Below are 21,864 nucleotides of genomic sequence, written 5' to 3'. Positions count from 1 at the left end.
CAGACACAGAGAATAACATGAAAGAGAGTAAATAACTCCTATACGATATCAAAAGATTGAAATTCATGAGCCTGTGTGTGCAACACCAACACTTCTTCCCTTCCAGCCAATATATCACTCTCTCATTTACTCCACACCCCTTCCTCAAAGTGGATAAAAAGCCTGGGAATCGCTATTCATTATAAATCTTATTAATAATTAAAAATCAGTTGCTACGTACATAATTTATTTATTATGTGAAACAAATAAACATACGAAAGTAAGAGAGATAGAGAAAGACAAATTTTATTGTTATTATTTAATCTCATTAAACTTATTATTTGAACATCAGTCCTGTAAATTATCATTTCATCATAAAATGTACATCTATCCTCTAACCCTTCAAGGAATAACGGAGTGATTGTTTGTTTGTATGGTGTTTTTACGTTGCATGGAACCAGTGATTATTCAGCAATGGAATAACAGAGTGAGTAGTTACCACTAAGACTATATTTAGTCAACAGAACTGGCGAGAGAGAGAGAGAGAGTTAATCTCTTTAATCTCTCAGGAATGTTAATCTATTTCTCTACAGACTCTAGAAAGATCTAGGGGCAAACAATTTCTTTTTGGCCTTGGGTTTTTATGAGCTTGCTCTAAGTGCCTGAATTTGTATATTTTATTTATTTTCATTTCTTTTTTTAACTACTTTTTGAATGAGGGTTAATCCCTGCACTAAAGGATATTGAGGACTTTCTAGTCTCAGTATTTTTGATACAATGGTGTTCAGTACTTTGCATTTACTCATTTAAAAACTCAAAAAGGCCTCAGACACAATTTCCTTATTAAGGATCACCGTCTTGGTGAATTAGGCCTAGTGCCATACTGCTACTACCCAGCAAAGGCTTGAGTCTCTCTGATAAATAATCATACTACTGGAAGAAAAAGGAACTAAAATCAGGTTAGTGCATGGGAGAGTCTTAATTTGCTTTTGAGAGAACACTATCAAGCTAACAGCAAAGAAGTGTCTCTGGGTCTTCCAGTTCAGGAGGGAAAGCTCAGTAGCAATGTCCATTTCATACCAAATATTGGAAAATCTATATTATTCTTAATCTCCATTGGAGGAGTCATACACAGAACTCTTACCTACAGTACCTTGGTGCACTGGCCAGGACATAAAATCTGTCTCAGAAAAGAAGGGGAACACACTGCACAAGGCTTGCTGGGAAAATGGGTTCTCCTACACTCCCTCTAAAACCTTGGATCACAATTACTAGTCTAAATCAAGCCTTTCCTTCACGGTTCACTGACAGGAATATGTTGCTTATTGTGCGCATGTCAGACAATTTCCAAAACACAACTTTATACCAACAGGGCTATGTCCATGGGGAGTAAAGTGTACCATCTCATTGTCAAACAGCGAATTATGCAGTTTGCAGTGGGGAAAGCAGGTCTGGGTTTAGCTTATTAGCAGCCATGAATTAAGGAAAAGCAAAATATAATAATAATAATAATAAAAACGACAGAGTCAACTGCAGGCATATCTACAGTGGACCCCCCATATTTGCGGGGGATGCAGACCAGACCCCCGCAAACAGTTAAAACCCGCAAATACTTAGAGCCCCCTCTAAAAACGCTTATAACTGCCTATCTTGAAAATTCAAATAGCAAATGCATACCTTAAATAACATCCTACTTCAAACATACCTTAAATTATTATCCTATTACTGTATTAACTTTGAGATTATACTAATATAATTTCAAAGTCATCTTAAACATTTTACCATTAAAAATATATACAAATTCCACCAGCCGAGCGAAGAGAGCTGAGAGGAGGCGAGACGAGAGAGAGAGAGAGAGAGAGAGAGAGAGAGAGAGAGAGAGAGAGAGAGAGAATTGGCAACATCATTATATCTGACCATCAAGAGTGAAATTATGAATTATTTCTGAGACATAAAAAATAATAATGCCAATACGTATATCAAACTGTCATTTACTCCCTAGCCCTCCTTTCTCGAAGACTGGGAATCGCTATTTCTTTTATTAATTTTATTAATATCTAAAAATTAGTTATTAGATAAATAATTTATTTATACTACAAAACAAATAAACATACGAGAGAGAGAGAGAGAGAGAGAGAGAGAGAGAGAGAGAGAGAGAGAGAGAGACGAGAACAGAGAGGAGAGAGAGAGAGAGAGAGAGAGAGAGAATTTTATTGTTATTGCTTAATCTCATTAAACCTAATATTATTTGAGAATTAGTACTGTAAATTATTAAGTTTTCATAAAATGTAGTAGTACCCTTACTGATGTATACATGCACTTCCTATTTAAAAAGAGAGAAATGGAAAGTTATTGTATTTCTTTAAAATACTACCACATATGAATTTTGTAATTACAGTTATATTATTATTATTATCATTATTATTTGAAAATATTAATAAATGTATTATACATACATGTACTATTCACTATAGTATTTTCTTTAATGAAATGATATTATTGCTGTTTAAATTATTTGGAAATTAGAAAATCATTTATTCATCATACAAAAAACATACATCTCTGTAAGAGAGTGAGTGAAAAACTGGTGAATAGGCGAATTTCCCATGAATAATGGGTAGATATGGTCCAAAGAAAAATATGCGAATTGGTGTGTCTGCAAATCTCAAGAACACTAACACGAGGGTTGAATGCATTTAAATATCATAAGCTGAACACATCTGGTTATAAAATTGACTTTGTTGTAAGTATACGGCTGTGACAACCGGGTCAGAGACTAATGCAGTGGGTGGCATCTATACACAAAAATATAATTTTTGGTGTTATTCCTTAAATCATGATTAAACTACATTGTCCCAATGCAAGGTAGCTTAATATAGTATAACATAAAAGAGAGCAAATCTATAGCCCACAAAGAAAAACAATGAATATAAGAAAGAAATGTGTTTTACAAATGTGAGACCTTGACATTTGATTGATCAACAATAACAAGGGCCGATGCACATGACCTAGAGGTATTGCAAAAGTAAAACAGCATTGTAATGCTCTGATATTCTATTAAGAGCTAGCCTAGCACATCTAATCTAAAAGACCACATATAAACTTATAATATATATGCAGCACTACATTTAAAATAGTTACATAGTATACTACGTATTACTCTTATTTTATTTTATTCATTTATTTTACATGAACATGTCCATGCTTGAGTGCTTACTTAAAGTTTCAGGCGAATTTCAGGCACTAGTAAACTAGCGTATTTTTACAATGAATGCTAGCCTAACAATACTACAGTAAAATACCTTATAAATAAGTTATAGCCATTGTTACTGTGTTCAAGCTATTATTAACTATCTAGTATTATTCACTGAGATGTGTGTGTAAGTAACTGAAACTTGCCTAACATATTAACAATCAAGTACCACCCATATGATATCTGATGATACTTTACTTCCCTTTATCATTATTTACTATAATAATTTGAGAGTTATGGCTCCTTTTATTGCACTATTATTTAAATCTACTATTTTCCCTCAGGTTACGAAATTAATCCGTTCTGAAGCGGCATTTGTAACCTGATTTTTTCATATCTAGAACTAAGTTTTGCACGTAAATTGCCTAATTCGTTCCAAGCCCTACAAAAACACCACAGTAAATTTTATAATAAAGCTAAATTGACCAATAAACAATGAAATACAACAATTTGGCCCATTCAATACTTAACCTAACCATTACTGTACCTGTAAATAAAGTGTATTAGTGTACAGGGTTCAAGAAATACTGTGTGTACATGTACGTACATATGTAGTAAAATGTGGAACCTTACCTTTCGAGTGAGGTGATGTCCGAAAGTGGCGACAGAGGGGGAGGGCAAACGGCAGAAAACATGAACACTGAACTTTACGAAACACATTAAAAAATGGCAGAAAACATTAAACTTTATGAAACACGTTAACAAATGGCAGAAAACATTAACACTTCCTGATTATCTCCATCTTCGTCTCCATAGAAAGCATCCTCTTCTTTCCGTGAACTTCAGCAATATTCTTGGGACCCATGGCTAATAACGTCATCAAGTTCACACACAACACGATAAAGTAACTTACAGTACAACGAAAGCGAAATCACTAATATGAATTTACATTAACAAACAAAATACAGTAGACCCTCGTTACCTCGGACTACATTGGGGGGGAAGGGTGTCCGAGTTTGCTAATTATCCGACTTACCGACTGGCCTAGCCACCTAACATAGTAAACAATCACGAGACTCAAGTAAAATTACCAAGGTTACCTATTTTGTTTTATTTATCTTACCTTCATAGCATGTAAACAAGTAAGATATTTAATAGCATGTAAACAAGTAAGATATTTACTGTATTTACTTATTTTTTGTGTTTATGTAACTAAATACCCTGACAAATGTTAGGCTGGCCTAGCCTACCATAGTAACCAATTGTAAGACTCAAATAGAAATATGATACCCTGTACCGTTCTCGCCTGTAAAGATATCGGCTGTTATAAACCTACCCACAAACCATGAAAACACTATACACTGTAAATTAGATTTAATCACTCAGTTTTGTTTTTGTTTTTATGTAAACCAAAACATGACTGTAAGTTACAGCGACCGAACAGCTGATCGCATAGCATAAACAAATAAACAGAAGACGTATGAAAATGAAACAATCGTTAACACTGAATTGAGAATTTATTCATAACATAAAGCTATCGGCTGTTATAAACCTACCAGCAAACCATGAAAATACTGTTATACACTGTAAATTAGATTTAATCGATCAGATTTATTTTTGTTTTTATGAAAACCAAAACATGACTAAGGCTATCGTCAATTTGTCAGTTACAGCGACCGAAGTCAGCTGATCGCATAGCATAAACTAATAAAACAAAAGACGTGTGAAAATGAAGCAATCGTTAACAATGAATTATGAATTTATTTATAAATTAAGAGAGGTTTTTTATAAAAAAAACAAAGAAATATAATAAATCAAAGTTATTATAAAACAAAAACCAAAATTTTTTAGCACAACAAGAGGTAAACGATGTAGGCCATCGGCGTTGGCGCAACACAAGAATGAAAATCTTTCTTTGCTAATTTTCTCCCCATGAATATCTTTTTCATCTCTAAAAGCCTGCATATTTTTTGGGATACAATGCCAAAGAAGACCACTTTCATCGGCATCGTAAATTACAAAGTCCAACCCTATTTCTGAACCGCCATAACCACCCATCACTAGCACTAAATTCCCATGTGTCTAGCCAACTTTTGAGCAGCATCTTGAATGGCAATTCCACGAACGTTTACACCGCACGGTCGTTGCTGCACAAACCATTTTGTTACTGCTTCTTCCACAGTTTCTTGACCACTGATAGTGTTACAAGCTTCCGAGTACCTCTTCCTGGCATTTTGCTAGAAATTATTGAAGAATTAATTGTAGGAAATATAGCGCTCCATACCTTTAAAATTATGAATCAACAGAAGTAAAGATTTTATTTGCCTACTATTATAAAACGAGTAATATATTTGTGTTAATCTGTATTATATAATTTTTGTAATAATAATTGATAGATATTTTGTATTGGTTTTGTATTCTTCTATATTTCTGTGTAATGGGGTTGCTGTAACGAACGGTACCACCTCTCTCTTTCGCTCTCAGTTCACCTTGTGCACTCAGCAAGTTAACTTCTCGCTATGAAGTCTGAAGATGGGTTCAATGTTTGGAAGCGTAAATTGAAGTTTACGTTAGTGTTTTGGACATTTTAAAGTTGTAAATTCCTAGACTTTATTCATATTTTGGATGCCAGTGTACGAGGGTTCTCTCAAGAGATTGTTTATTGAATGTGTTTATTGAATTAACCTAGTGTGTGTTCTGGAGGTACCGGGTAAGGACGCTTTGTTTATTTTCACGTAACTACTTGAATTCTTGTATGATTTAGTTGTTCATTGTGACTGTATCATGTTGATGTCATATTCTAACTTTTTGCAGTCATATTATTCATTCTGCAATGTTTTCAGCAAGGTACTGATTCGAATTATCCTTCATTTCAGTTTAAATGTAATAATACATGTCAGACAAGTTTTATATGGAAAGCCAATAAAGAAAAACTTATATGTTGGTGTCAATTAGAACCCCTATTTGAAACACACCCTACAATAATACGTATGTTTAAAGAGTACCTCGTATCACAACGACTGACGATGTAATGAAAAAAAGCGCGGCATACAAAATGGATGTAATATCGGCGTCAAAGAAAACGCCTTTAGGGGGAAACATACGCATTCTCGGATATAGACCGAGTTATCCGATATCTGAGTAATCAGGGTCCGAGTTAACGAGGGTCTACCGTATATGTGAACAAACGAATTCCAGGTGTTTACGATATCGCTGCTGCAAAAATGGTCAAGGAATGCCTTTACATAAAGGCATGATGGGACAGATGCTGACCAATAGGAGAGCAGGATCTTACGGCGGTGACTAGCATCAGGAACCAATGGGAGAGCGGGAGGATGGTGGCGAGTCTACTGAGTTGGCGGCGGGCGAGTTTTAAAATTGTTCTCGGTGGCCCAGATGAATCTCAGACTTGACCCTTTCACAACCTGAGTTATATTCATACACAGAAGCAAAAAAATCTTCATCTTTGCTTTCGTAACCTGAATTTTTCGTATGTAGAGGTTCCACTGTACGTCACAAAATGCTCATCCAAGCCCAAGTCTTTGTAGTCTTCAATCTTCTTAGCGAGGGCTCCGACTGTCCAGTCTAAAGTTGAAAATCTCAAAAAACTAGAAGAGGTTCTTAGTAGGTGGTCCAGCTCTGTCAAGGAGAACATTATCTTTGCTGAGGCGAAGGCTAGAGACGGGAAGAGTTGATGAGGAGTCGATGAGGCCAGAGAAGTCCCCTTGGGAGGAGGCAGCGACTCCCAAAGAGATAGCTTCCCCAGTGGTGTACAACAGGTATCTCCTCTTAACTACATGAGAGGGAGGATGGGTGATAGTAGCCTAAGCTTGCTCCCTCTTAGCAGAAAGCCAGTCTCCAATTTCTTTGATGATGAAAGAACCACCTTGGGAAAACTCACCAACAGGTAGTAAAGAAGAGCTGTATGTGCTGAAGGAGGAGCAGGGTCACAGCTGATCTCCTCATCTTCATCAGAAGAGATTGGAAAAGGGGAAAAGTCATGAGCAGACTAGGAGGCAGGAGCTTTCTTGAGGAAGCTCATGATTTCACATAACTGTTGCCCGATGGGCTTCAAAGAAGGTTCAGCTTAATGTAAGGTGGGCGCTTGGCAATCGGGAGAGGTAGACACGTAATGCTTCTGGCAAATTCCATGGGTGAGTAGAAGTCAGGCTGAGGCAAAGACAGAGGGATCCACGGCGTAGCTGCAGTAAGGCTGTGGACTGGGAAGCACCTATTTGTACTGCTTAGCAGGCAGCGGAGAGGAGCTGCTAATGTCGTCCGTGTGTCTCTTCAATAGATGGGATGAATCAAAAAAGAGCCTGTGGCGCCCAATCCTTGCACTCGTCACAAGTATTCTCCTTACAACATATCTACCCTCTACAATTACTGCACATAAGATGTGTATCATAACATAACTTAGTCACTCTAGATCTACAGCTTTACTACAAGTGAATACTAGAAGCACTCGAATCACACATAAAAAAAGCTGACAAAAACAAACAAAAACTTGAAGGCTACACAAAAGCGACAATACTTCACCAAATTCTAGCAAGAATAACCAAAACACCAGTGAACAAAGCTGCAGCAAGCTCAACAATGTTGATCATGCGAGTGGCAGAAATAGAATAACGCCATCGGCTAAGCCGTTCCAACACACCCATTAACCCTTAAACGCCTATTGGACATATTTTACGTCGAGATAAATTGTCAGTCGGGTGCCGATTGGACGTATTTTACGTCGACATAGAAAAGTTTTTTTTTAAATTCGTGGAAAAATACTTATAGGCCTACCAGCTGAAAACTTTTGAATCACGCGCCTTGGGGGATGCTGGGAGTTCACGGATCAAGGTGTTTTGTTTACAATCGTTACACAGGCGCGCAGCCGCTAATTTCTTTCTTATCGCACTAAAAAGTATCAGTGACACATCTCAGAAATTATTTTGTCACCGACATAATTTTTGCACCATTTTAAATTAGCCGTTACATGGAGTATTATATATGAAAATGTGCGCAATTTCATGTAAAAAAAAAAAAAAAAAAAAAAAAAAAAAAAAATACTCATGATTGTAGCTTTTATCAGTTTTGAAATATTTTCATATAAATAACGATAAGTACCAAAATTTCAACCTTCGGTCAACTTTGACTCTACCAAAATGGTCGAAAAATGCAATTGTAAGCTAAAACTCTTATATTTTAGTAATATTCAGTCATTTACCTTCATTTTGCAACAAATTGGAAGTCTCTTCTAGCACAATATTTTGATTTATGGTGAATTTATGAAAAAAGCTTTTTCCTTACGTCCGCGCAGTAACTCTTCCGAAAAAATCATACGTGTGATTGTCGTAATGTTTGCACCATTTTAAATTAGCCGTTACATAAAGTTTTATATACGGAAATGTGCAAAATTTCATGCACAATACAACTAAAAACAATCCATGGTTGTAGCTTTTATCAGTTTTAAAATATTTTCATATAAATAACGATGTGCCAAAATTTCAACCTTCGGTCAACTTTGACTCTACTGAAATGGTCGAAAAACGCAATTGTAAGCTAAAACTCTAATATTCTAGTAATATTCAACCATTTACCTTCATTTTGCAACAAATTGGAAGTCTCTAGCACAATATTTCGATTTGTGGTGAATTTATATAAAAAAAAAAAAAAAAAAAAAAAATTTCCTTACGTCCGCGCGGTAACTCTTTCGAAAAAATCATATGTGCGATTGTCGTAATTTTTGCACCCATTAGTCGTTACATAAGTTTATATATGAAAATGTGCGCAATTTCATGTAGAATACAACAAAATATAATTGAAGGTTGTAGCTTTTCTCATTTTCAAAATATTTGCATATAAATCACGATAAATAGAAAAAAAACCACGTACGTACGGTCAACTTTAACTCTACCGAAATGGTCGAAAAACGCAATTGTAAGCTAAAACTCTTACAGTCTAGTAATATTCAGTCATTTATCTTCATCTTGAAACAAATTCGAAGTCTCTAGCACAATATTTAGATTTATGGTGAATTAAAAAAAAAATTTCCTTCCCTCCGCACGCGGATTCTCCGCCGCAAATCTCCGAAATGCGTACATCGCATTCTCGGAATATTTGCTCCATTTCATATTAGGCGTTTCATAGTTTTTTATAAATGAAAATGTGCGAAATTTCATGTAGAATACAAAAAAAATAATTGAAGGTTGTAGCTTTTCTCATTTTAGATATACGTATTTGCATATAAAAAAAAATATATATAAAAAAATTCTACATTCGGTCAACTTTAACTCGTCCGAAATGGTAAAAAACTGCAATTGTAAGCTAAAACTTTTACAGTATAGTAATATTCAATCATTTATCTTCATTTTGAAACAAATTGGAAGTCTCCAGAACAATATTTAGATTTATAGTGAATTTTTGAAAAAAACATTTTTTACGTACGCGCGTTACAAATTCATGCATCTTTTTAAGATAATATTTTCTCTGTGTTGCTTTAATCGTTTTACAATGTGTTATATACCAAAATGATCGCAATTTAGTGTACAATACAACGAAAAAAAATTAACTTGTTAGCTTTAACAGTTTTGCTCACAGCGCGATCTGAATACAATTATATATGAAAATGATATTGTTATGTTACAATAAAGTTTCATACATACTTACCTGCAAGTATATACATAGCTAAGACTCCGTCGTCCCCGACAGAAATTCAAATTTCGCGCCACTCGCTACAGGTAGGTCAGGTGATCTACCGGCCTGCCCTGGGCGGCAGGACTAGGAACCATCCCAGTTTTCTATCATATTTTCTCTCTTCCACCTGTCTCCTGCGGGGAGGCTGGGTGCTATGTATACTTGGTACTAATGATTGAAGATTATTTCCGTCTTATTTTTACCACTGGTTCTACAAATAATACTGAATAAACACAAGTCTTGTTTCAGTCTTCTTGAAGATTAAAGGGGAACTTCTGGTTGCATTATAGCTGTTCCACATATAGTATTATTCCACTGAAGTACCCCTGGTGAAGAATTTATTTTGAAAGGGGCGTTTTCTTATTTTTTACAACCAATTTTCTATTGCACTATGGGCGCTGCCATTTATGTGTGGCTCATCTGTTATACGTAACGTCATGTTGCGGTAGGCTCAGACAGGTGGAACTATTCCGAGGGCATAGCATCTTCAGATAATATCCTTTTTGGTTTGTATTTGTCAGCTGAAAATATATGACTGAAATGGTAAATAAAAAAGTAGCCTGAAGTAAGCCTAACTATGTGAAGGCCCTCATCAATTCATGGATGCACACACACACGTTTAGAAAACTGCCGTTCACCCCATCACACCACGCACAAGGCGATTGACAAGAATAAATTTCAATTCAAATGCATACGAGTGGAGGCTCCATAGTGTAGATAGCGGTAGATAGCCACCCTAGCTTTGTCAGTACTGTGGTCTGTTCAGAGGGAAATTAAGTTCCCAAAACATATTGTAAATGAATTTCATAGCCCTATCTAATAACCTGCTCCTAATGTTATCTTGTAAATTTGTTGGCAAGAAATGGTCGGAACAGACAATGGTTTGCATCGTAGGTTGAAATGTTTTGATGTTGATATCCTCCCTTCGAAGAGCCATCAGCCAGCAACTTGATGTGTCTCGTTTTGAAGGAATCCTATGGCATGATATGCCTTTTGGACTCTTGCCAGAAGTATTGGCACAACCAAATGCCATAGAAGTTGGCATAATTGATGCTATTTGAATGACACTTCACCTAAAACATGAGGAAAATACCAAGGATGAATACCCTACACTTCGCATGTTTCGCTGCGCTTGTTATTGAGGCGACCGCTACACTATGTTATCAGTACTAATCCCTAATCTGCCAGATAGCAACATAGTCGAATCCTGGATAAATGCCGCTCTCCATTGAAGTACCTCAACGCTAATTTGAAATTAAATTGTGAGAAAAAATGGGATTACCTACAGATTCGAGCAATGGCTCATTTTTTAGCTTATAAAAAGTTGTTTGACGAAATTTAATGGCTATTAACCTTAAGTTTCCCTTTAAGCATTTGGCTTTGAAAAAAAAGTAAGTTTTCAGGAATACTCATAAACTAGAAAAAATCTTGAATATCTGGATTCCTGAAGCCAGTTTTCCCTATGTCATTATAAGCCACTTTCTCTATGATGCTTCTGCTAGAGAGAATGGGATATTTTAATGGGAAAAATTATTTTCGCAGTAAAATTTTTCAAGGTTTTTTAAGCTTTTTTCACAATTTGTTGTTCACAGTGCCATAAAAGCAATTAACAAAGTTGTCCATAACCCAATCTAAACATTTCTTTTAGCAATAATGTTTCAAGATGTTTATTTACACGTAAAACAGTCCAAAATTGTGTATTTTTTAAGATTGTTTATTTATACGTAAAACGGTCCAAAATAGTGTATCTCTCTAACTTGATTCAATCTAGGATCATTGATAGACTTGTCATTCACAGTGCCTTACAAGCAATGAACAACATTGCCCATGAACCAATGTAAAGTGTTTTTTTTTGCAATAACATTTCTAGATATATTTATTTACACATAGTCCAAAACAGTGAATAACATACTTGACCCTATCCCGAATTATTTAGAAATAAAAGAGTAAAAAACTGTTAATAACTAAAATTTTATAATTCCTTGAAATTCAGCGGTCAGTGTGCCCCATAAGATCAATGGGTAGTTGGTAGACTCATGCACAGTTGTTACATCTGTGCGAGAAGGACAAAGGGAATATACCGGGTAATTAATGCACACTTGGGAAAGAACCCTCTTGCCTTGAATCTTTTTATACCCAATCACTGTGTCAAATCAAAGGAACTATTCTGACAAACACTAACCTTGAGAGAATTCTGTGTGTTATTGGTTGGTCAGCCTTATGGAGTCCCGGTGGAACCATAAGAGGACGAAAAGTAGCTACACTTTGAAAGAAAGTGGCATGCTCAATTGACATTGATACTTCATTAAGAATGATATCTTTTGACTTTAATAGCAAGTCAGGCTCACAATGAGCACTTTTAAAAAAAGTTACAAAAAGAAAATTTCATAAGTCTCACCTGAGTCTTGCAGTTCCATTTCTGGGTTGGTGTCCTGATTCTCCTCATCTGGAATGATCCTCTTTTCTCCAGCTTCATAAGATGAATTTTTTTTCTTTGTTTTTTCCTTTTCTGCCTCTTTTGCTTCTTTTTCAGCTTTTGCTTTTGCTTCTGCAGCTTCACGGTCTTTTTTAGCCTTGACAATTTTGCCCTTGTTAACTAGGTATTTAATCTGTTTAAAAAAAGGAAACTGATAAACAACAGACACTGACGACAGCATTATATAGAACTGTTAAATGAAGTTATTCTAAAAAAAACAATACATAATATACTAACAATATTGTTACTATCAACAACTAAAGACTATTTTTATATAGAAAGAAATAAGCTTGAAACATCCACTAAAACCCCATCTCTTTCAAAATAAGCCCTCTTGAGACCCTCGTCCATATTGGTTAACAAGAGACTTCACTGCACAAACACCCTTAGTGGTGGGTGGGGTAAGTTCGCTCACTTGCTCACAACTCACATCTAAGCTTGCATCATAGAGCAAAAAAGCAACTCAAAAAATCAACTGAGTGATAGCTCGTATCTTGAAAAATTTGTGAGTTAATTCATTCGTAAGACATGAAGAGAAAGTGAGTGACGGAGAAATATATTGAAATGAGGTATGTTTACATCAGTAAAACAAACGAATTATGAAACAGCTGGTTTGTGAATTTGTGGGATATTACTTCAACATAAAGTATGCTAGTTTAATTTTGTATCATATTCAAATTTCTCTTACTGATTTGACATTTAAAGGCATGAAAACTTATAAATTACTTCAAAAAATTAAACACTTCTGCAGGGTTTTTCGAGGATTTCACAAATTCTGCAGGTCTGTAAAGATATTGCAGATACAATTTACAGTAATACCTCAATCTTAAACAATTCGAGTTGTGAGAATTCACAATAGCACAAACTTTTCATTGGAACCTAACTAATTATCATACGCAGTATTTGAAGTAATTCACACACACACAACACAAAGACATTTTCGAATCCTGGAGAAAACCAGCAAAAGTGTTTGTTTAATTTTTTATATAATTTATAAGTTTTCAAGCTTTCATGTGTAAATAACACTCTCTCTCTCTCTCTCTCTCTCTCTCTCTCTCTCTCTCTCTCTCTCTCTCTCTCTCATTTGTAGTTAGTGGTAGATAATTTTTAATTAATCTAATTTTACCTTTACCATCTAGAACTGTAACTGTTCTGCTCTAAAACATTGGCACATAATGTTTTACATAAGTAATCTTCACACACTCCTATATTTTTACCACCCATTTATTTCTTTTTGTAATGTATTAAGCATACTTTCAATTAACTTTAATTTCATTTAAAAATTAGCTTAATACTTGGGGAGCATGATTAGGGTCATATTTTGTGTTCAAACTCTAGAGGAAAGCATTTATTAGCATATTTAGAAACAGTGCCAAACTTAAGTTAAAATTCCCCTTGCACAAGGCGGTATAACTGTAGTTTTAATGAAAATCTTGCGAATCTGTGTGTATATATATATATATACTGTAGTTTCAAAGTATTCCATGTACTTTGAACAGGACTTAACCCTTAAACGCCGACTGGACGTATTTTACGTCAACATTTTTTGTCTCTCGGGTGCCCACTGGACGTATTTTACGTCGACATACAAAAGTTTTTTTTAAAATTCGCGGAAAAATACTTATAGGCCTACCAGCCTAAAACTTTTGAATCACGCGCCTTGGGGGATGCTGGGAGTACACGGATCAAGGCCTTGTTTTGTTTTGAAGCGTGACCCAAGTGCGCATGCGCGAAATGCCTTCTTCTCGCTCCAGCCAGCATCAGTAGCGCATCATCCGAGAGCGATCTTTCGTCAGAAGCGTGTTTTTCTGGACTTGTGCGAGACTTAGAGCATTTGTGTTGCTACAGGACATTCCTAGATATGTCTCAACGACGTGTGGACCGCGAAAGGCGCGTTTTACCCGTCGGAAGGGATCGTGTAAGGCGAGTTTTGGACCTGGATGCTGGCGAGGGGCCAAGCACCCAGCATGACCCCGCGCCTCAAGGCCGTTCTGTGCGGCCACGTGTGGCGTGGCTGAAAGTGTTTTAGGAACAAAGCGTATGCCTTTGGTTACCCCTAGGAAGCATGTGGGCGTCCTTAGGGGCATTCGTAAGCATTTGGGAGGCCTCCAACCAAGGGACATAGATGAATATCTATCGGAGCTTGATCGGGAACATGTCGCAAGTCCTCATTTTGATGGCGGATGGTCATTGAGTGATGAAGACATCAGTCCCGATGAAAGTGAGGATGAATATATGCCCCCAATGTCCGTTCGAGGCTCACATCCCGAAAGTGAGCTCGAATTCAGTGGGTTCAGTGCTTACGAGGGGGAATCTGAGGAGGGAGAGGATGGGGATACGGGGTCAAGTTTTATCGCAGAGGACGATACAGAAAGTGAAGGCCTAAGTGAGGGTGATCGGCCAACGGGGGAGGGTAGAGTGCAATATCGTGCCCGCACCAGTGCGCGTGTGTGCGCACGGGCACATAGAAGGTCGGCTCGTCGCGCCAGCCAAGGTGAAGGTCGGTCGTCGGAGAGTGACGAGGAGTGGACGGAGGACCCCACCCCTCCTAACATGCACCCCTTCACGGGAACCCCTGGGATCACCGTACCAGTACCCATGACTGTTTTGGGGTTCATCCAGCTTTTCCTGACGCGGGAATTGCTGGAATACCTGGTACACGAAACGGTGGACTACGCTCGTACTGCCGGTATGACTGAGGAACGACCTTGTCGTATTACTGGCGGGGTTGCAACCTCATTGACATGGGGCATTTTTTGGGGCTGCACATTTATTTTGGTATGACACCTGCTTCAGACGTCAGGCAATATTGGAGGAGAAATTATTATTTATGTATGCCTAATGTGCCTGGCGTTATGTCCCGTGATAATTTCCTGGCGTTGGACAGGTACTTCAACGCCTTCAACCGAAGGGCCTTACCCCGGAATAACAGTGATTGCCTAATTTTAGTGCGCCCAGTGTTGGATTATATCAGTGATCGGTGTAGTAATCTCGTGATTCCTGGAAAGAACCTGTCTTTGGATGAGGGGATGATGCCTTACAAAGGACGTCTTAGTATAAAAGTGTATAACCCCAAGAAGCCGAAGAAATATGGTGTGAAATTCTTTCTTATTACCGAGGCCAACACTGGATACGTTGTGGACTTTTCAGTGTATTCCGGGGTCTTCTCCACGCTGCGTGACACTGTATTCATATTGTGGGACATTTCCGTAACCAGGGATATCACCTGTTTATGGATAATTATTATAACTCGATATCCCTGGCCCAGGAACTGTATGAAGCAGGTGTTCACGTCAGTGGTACCCTTCGGTTGGTGCGTGGGGGCCCGAATGTCCTCAAGAGGTTCGCTAGTCATCCACAACACCTGGCAAGAGGAGAGACAGAGTGGCGGCGGAAGGGCGCTGTCTTCGTCATCTGTTGGAAGGGTGTCCGACTCGTCCCCATGATTACGACGAGTCATGAACCCATCTGAGAAGAGATCGTACAGCGGAAGAAGACACGTCGACAGGGCCGAGTTGTGTTTGAGGAGTTTCGTATCGAGCGGCCTACCGTCATTGGCACTACAACAGGCACAATTGGTAGGAAGTTGATTTGATCAGCTCATCCAGTATTATCCCTTCGCCAGGAGAACCAGAAGGTGGACACAGAAGCTCCTCAAATACATCCTTCAGTTGGTCCTCCAAAATGCCTACATACTGTACTGTGGGTACCGCGGTGACAATCTTCCGAGGTTGACCCACATACAGTTCCTAGAGGTAGCTGGGGAATGCCCTCATCAGCTTCGATCCCGATGAGTGGCCTTCCATAACTGACCCCCTGCCCCGAGCTGCAGATCTGCCCCTAGAGGAAAGGGCAGATAGGAGGGCCAACTTCGCTCCGCCACTGCCGACGCTCGCTGACCGACGCCCCTCTTCCTGCTGCCGCCGCCCCCTGCCTGACGACGCCCCTCTTCCTGCCGCCGCCCCTGCTGACGACGCCCCTCTTGCTGCCGGCCCCGCCATCACCGCTTCTCGTCGGGTAGTGGACCCTGTGTGTCGGCTGCAGCCAGGGGATCACATACTGGAGGCCTTACAAGGGCAAAGGCAGAAACGGAGCCGGGTGTGCCATATGAATGGCAGAAGGAGAGACACCCGGTTTCTTCTGTCGTCTCTGCAAAGTTGCTCTTTGCAGGATAGGGAGTGTGACCGAAATAAGTACCACACTAAGGTCATGTATTGGAGCGAGCGCGCCCCCTAAACCGACAGCGGAGGGCGCACGGGGCCGCCGGGTCCATCAGCAGTAAGGGCGCGCGTCTCCCTCCACCACCTGTACCTCGTCATGTCGAGTGGAAAAAAAATGGCAAGACTCTTCAATGGAGGAGGGAGAAAACAGAATAGAACGAAGAGTCAGGATTACGAGTGAGTATTCTGCATTTATTTTATATTTATTTTTATATTTATTACAATTTTTTATATATCCGTATCTATGTACCTAGCATGATAAAATAATAATAATAAGATATTTCATTGTATGCGAAAGAGAAGTGTCACCTGCATTCCTTTTATTTATGTATTGGTACCAGAATCGAAGAATGTATATATATTTTAGTATATATATATATATATATATATATATATATATATATATATATATATAATATATATATATATATATTATAAATATTGGATTTTTTGGGGTAAGCAAATTACTTACAGTCTAGTAATATTCAATCATTTACCTTCACTTTAAAACAAATTGCAAGTCTCTAGAACAATATCTCGATTTATGGTGAATATTTGAAAAAAATATTTCTATTCCCTCCGCTCGCCGATTCTCGGCAGCGAATCTCCGTAATGCGTAGGTTACATTCTCCTAATATTTGTGCCTTTTCATATTACGCTTATTTTAGAGTTTTATATATGGAAATGTGCGCAAAAACATGCACAATATAACAAAAAATATTGGAAGGTTGTAGCATTTCTCATTTTTGAAATATTTGCATATAAAGTACGATAAGTACGAAAAAACTACGATCGGTCAACTTTGACTCAACCGAAATGGTCAAAAAACGCATTTGTAACATAAAAATCTTACAATCTAGTAATATTCAATCATTTATCTTCACTTTAAAACAAATTGCAAGTCTCTAGAACACTATCTCGATTTATGGTGAATTTTTGAAAAAAATATTTTTTTTCCCTCCGCGCAACGATTCTCGGCCGTAAATCTCCGAAACGCGTAGGTCACATTCTCCTAATATTTTTGCCTTTTCATATTACGCTTTTTTTTAGAGTTTTATATATGGAAATGTGCGCAAAAACATGCACAATATAACAAAAAATATTGGAAGGTTGTAGCATTTCTCATTTTTGAAATATTTGCATATAAAGTACGATAAGTACGAAAAAAAACTACGATCGGTCAACTTTGACTCAACCGAAAAGGTAAAAAAACACATTTGTAACATAAAAATCTTACAGTCTAGTAATATTCAATTATTTATCTTCATTTTAAAACATATTGCAAGTCTCTAGAACAATATCTCGATTTATGGTGAATTTTTGAAAAAAATATTTTTTTTCCCTCCGCGCGCCCGATTCTCGCCGAAAATCTCCGAAACGTGTAGGTCACATTCTCCTAATATTTGTGCCTTTTCATATTATGCTTTTTTTAGAGGTTTATATATGGAAATGTGTGCAAAAACATGCACAATATAACAAAAAATATTGGAAGGTTGTAGCATTTCTCATTTTTGAAATATTTGCATATAAAGTACGATAAGTACGAAAAAAACTACGATCGGTCAACTTTGACTCAACCGAAATATGGTTCGAAAAAAAAACGCATTTTGTAACCAAAAATCTTACAGTCTAGTAATATTAAATCATTTATCTTCACTTTAAAACAAATTGCAAGTCTCTAGAACAATATCTCGATTTATGGTGAATATTTGAAAAAAAATATTTTTTTTCCGTCCGTGCGCCGATTCTCGGCAGCGAATCTCCGAAACGCGTAGGTCACATTCTCCTAATATTTGTGCCTTTTCATATTACGCTTTTTTTAGAGTTTTATATATGAAAATTAGTTGCGCAAAAAACATGCACAATATAACAAAAATTATTGGAAGGTTGTAGCATTTCTCGTTTTGTTGTTATATTTGCATATAAAAAAATGTTTTTAAACAAAAAAGTTTCCAACATTCGGTCAACTTTAACTCGTCCGAAATGGTTGAAAACTGCATTTGTAAGCTAAAACTCTTACAGTATCGTAATATTCCATCATTTACCTTCATTTTGAAACAAATTGCAAGTCTCTATAACAATATTTCGATTTATCGTGAATTTTTAAAAAAATCATTTTTTTACATCCGCGCGCTACGAATTCATGCATCATTTTGTGATAATATTTTCTCTGTGTTGCTTTTATCGTTTTACAATGTGTTATATACCAAAATGATCGCAATTTAGTGCACATTAAAACGAAAAAAAGTAACTTGTTACCTCTAACCGTTTTGCACACAGCGCGATTTGAATACAATTATATATGAAATTTCGTTTTTGCGCTATCATATATCGCATTATTTATATATGATAATGATAATTTTTTTCATTTCTGATGGTTGCATACTAAACTTCAAGCAATGACAAAAAAAGGAGCCAAAAATGAACTCTTAATCTTGAAAACTAAGTGCGCTGTGATTTTTTGAAAAAAATATTTTTTCCGCTTCCGCGCTCACTCTCAAACCCCTCCGGCATACGGGAGTCATTTTTTTTATTTACCGCTCCGGCGTAAGAGGGTTAAAGGACTACCCATACTACCCCATATTACACCCAAATTTTTGCTTGTAGAATGATTCCCCAAATGAAAATACGTTATTAGATGCACATAATTCAACTAACTTTATTATTTTGTCAAGCACCAATGGGAAATGATCTGAATACCACTTCCGAACATAAAACTTTTAAGCCTTGACGTAGACTCCCTATTCACAAAGTACCAGTACAGGACGTTCTTCAGTTTTTAAGGGAAAAATTATCCCCCTATTCAGATCATTTCCCATTGGCGCTTGACAAAATAATAAAGTTAGTGGAATTATGTGCATCTAATAACGTATTTTCATTCAGGGAATCATTCTACAAGCAAATGATTCTACGTCCAAAGCCGCTATTGTTCCTGTTCCTGGGGAGTCCTGAATTTCTTCTAAGAACTTTGTAGATGACCACAGACTGTATTGGTTAGGGGCGTATGGTGTGAGGATCTAGTTGAACCTTTTGGGTAGTCCATATGTATAGGCAGGTGTCTGGCTAATGATGGGGCAGAGGGGTTATTAGGTTTTATGAGTCTTTACATTACTATACAGATAACCAAGGCTGTAGTCTCCGTTGATGGGCAGGAGGTGGACAACATTAGTAGCTGCGTTTATGCAGTTTATGATATCGTTGGCATCTTTCTTTATGCTGTCAGTTAGGTTTCTGGTGAGCCGTTCAAACTTGGTACTGTCGGATAAGATGGCATCCAGCTTCTGGTGGTACTCCGCTGTATTAATCATAATGAATGTTGATGTCTTTTCCGCTCTGCAAGCAGTTATGTCCTCCCGTTGTAGCTCTTTGGCAGCCTCCTTCAGCAAGCAGTAGGGGCTGCAGTGAGTCGGCATTACAGACGAGGTTGCGGCTTTCATATTGTTGTATGGAGTCAAGCAGTAACTCGACTTCCAGTCTCTTCTTTAGGGGCTTTGGCTTGGTAATAACTTGGCAGAAAAGACCCAGCCTCAGTAGTTCATCCTGATCTGGGCTGGGTTCGTAGTCTGTCAGGTTGATGTCTGTTTCTGTCTTCTTTGGCATCCGGGGCTTGCCTTGCACCCATTCAGTGATATCAGCTTCCGGATGATGTCTCGCAGGCGTTTCTGCATGTCCTTGTCTCTGAGGTTGGCAAGACATCTTCAAGAATCCTTGGGTATCCAAGGTCTGGTATATCTTTACTCTGGTTGTCATCATCATAGGTATGGTCTTCTTTGTTGTCCTGGTAACTCTCTTGTACATCATCTTCATCACGATCATTGGGATAGACAGCATCCTGGTTGCCTTCTACAGCTCTGTCTTTATGTCTTGTGGGGTGATGTCTGCTATGTATGGCTACCCATTCATCCTGCAGCTTTGCGGAAACTACGGGAGGAAGCTGCAAAGCTGCATGTGTGTGTGTGTATGTATATGTATGTATGTATATATACAGTGACTGACAAGAGACAAAACGAGAGAAGGGCTTCAGTGATTCCATGCCAGACAGTCATTGATCCAATGTATTGTCAAATTAGTGTCTCTCTCTCTCCTCTCTCTCTCTCTCTCTGTTACAGACCTTGCATTTCCTTGCTGGGACTTCTGGAAGGCATAAGACTTAATTTTAATATACCACCCCCCCGCCCCCCCCCCCTTTTGTTGCAGAAGAACCATGTTAATGATTTAGCCTTCTCAGGGTCGTAATTGTTGGACTTTATTATAATACCAGTTAGGAGCAAAATATTAGAATTAATAGCTTTGTTAACCTTATTATTATTATTATTATTGCTATTATTATTATTATTATTATTATTATTATTATTATTATTATTAGCTCTTCCCCTCTTGTAAATTTCTAAAATGTTGACAATACGCTTCAGGGACCAACTCCCACTCTTTCAGAACGATCGATTTGACAGTGTCATAATCCGAGGATAAATCCTCATTAATGGTAATGTAAACTTTCTGTGCCCTCCATTTTAGTTTGCTTTGTATAAATGTAGTCCAAAAATCTTGTGGCCAACCTAATGTAGACGCAAATTCTTTCAAATGAGACAAAGACTTCTGCAACGTTACAGGCTAGAAAGTTACGAACGTATTTAAGGGCTTGCGCCAGATTGATTGAAGGCGCTACACCTGCCTTAGGGGAAGGGGCTGAAGGACCTGCATCACGTCTCTCCCTTTCAAACTGCCTCTCATTCTCCCTTTCTTCAACCTTAAATTTCTCCACATTAAATTCTAACATTTTTAGCTTACACACTTAATATTACAGATAACACTTCCTTTATCTGTTTAACTTCTTCACCACCTGATCCCTTACCAGGTTTCACATATTCTTAGACCTGAAGCAACACTAAACCCTTTCTAATCGACACTGGACATTGTTTCAAAATAATTTGTTACCTCCCCTAACTCTGGCTTGCTCAATTCAGCCAACCTTTCCTGCCACCCCTCTCCACTCAGGAGCTTGTTGACATTCAATCTAGTCATGATGAAAACTTTTCACTAATTAGCTTCACAAAAACAATGTACTAGCTAACACCAAACCATATCTACCATAATATGCTGGTTTAAAAGAGGAATTACACAGGTCTAAAAATTTAGTTTCCAAGTCAGACATAAAACAAAATTTGCAAATATGGGGACCCAAAGGTGATCCTATACTTTTGCACTTTTTAAATTAATCCATGGTAAAGTTCACAATTTTTAGAATACATTAATCAACAACATCCGACTATTCAATTTAAGATGGGGCAGTTTACCATTTCTAGATATTAATG

At 37.6% G+C, this 21,864-nt stretch overlaps 1 protein-coding gene across 1 annotated transcript in view; it reads right to left on the bottom strand.

Moving 5' to 3' along the window:
- LOC135225788 (hypoxia up-regulated protein 1-like) overlaps nt 1-21,864 on the bottom strand; it is a gene marked incomplete in the record, with an annotated part of 558,991 nt that overhangs the window by 67,970 nt on the left and 469,157 nt on the right. Inside the window, 1 exon segment of the mRNA XM_064265268.1 lies at nt 12,255-12,465. Within this exon segment, the coding sequence (XP_064121338.1) occupies nt 12,255-12,465 (211 nt within the window).

The sequence above is a fragment of the Macrobrachium nipponense genome, chromosome 13 (assembly GCF_015104395.2).
Source record: "Macrobrachium nipponense isolate FS-2020 chromosome 13, ASM1510439v2, whole genome shotgun sequence".
NCBI classification, from domain to species: domain Eukaryota; kingdom Metazoa; phylum Arthropoda; class Malacostraca; order Decapoda; family Palaemonidae; genus Macrobrachium; species Macrobrachium nipponense.
The sequence above is the reverse complement of the archived record's forward strand: the minus strand, read 5'-3'. Positions and strand labels throughout refer to the sequence as shown.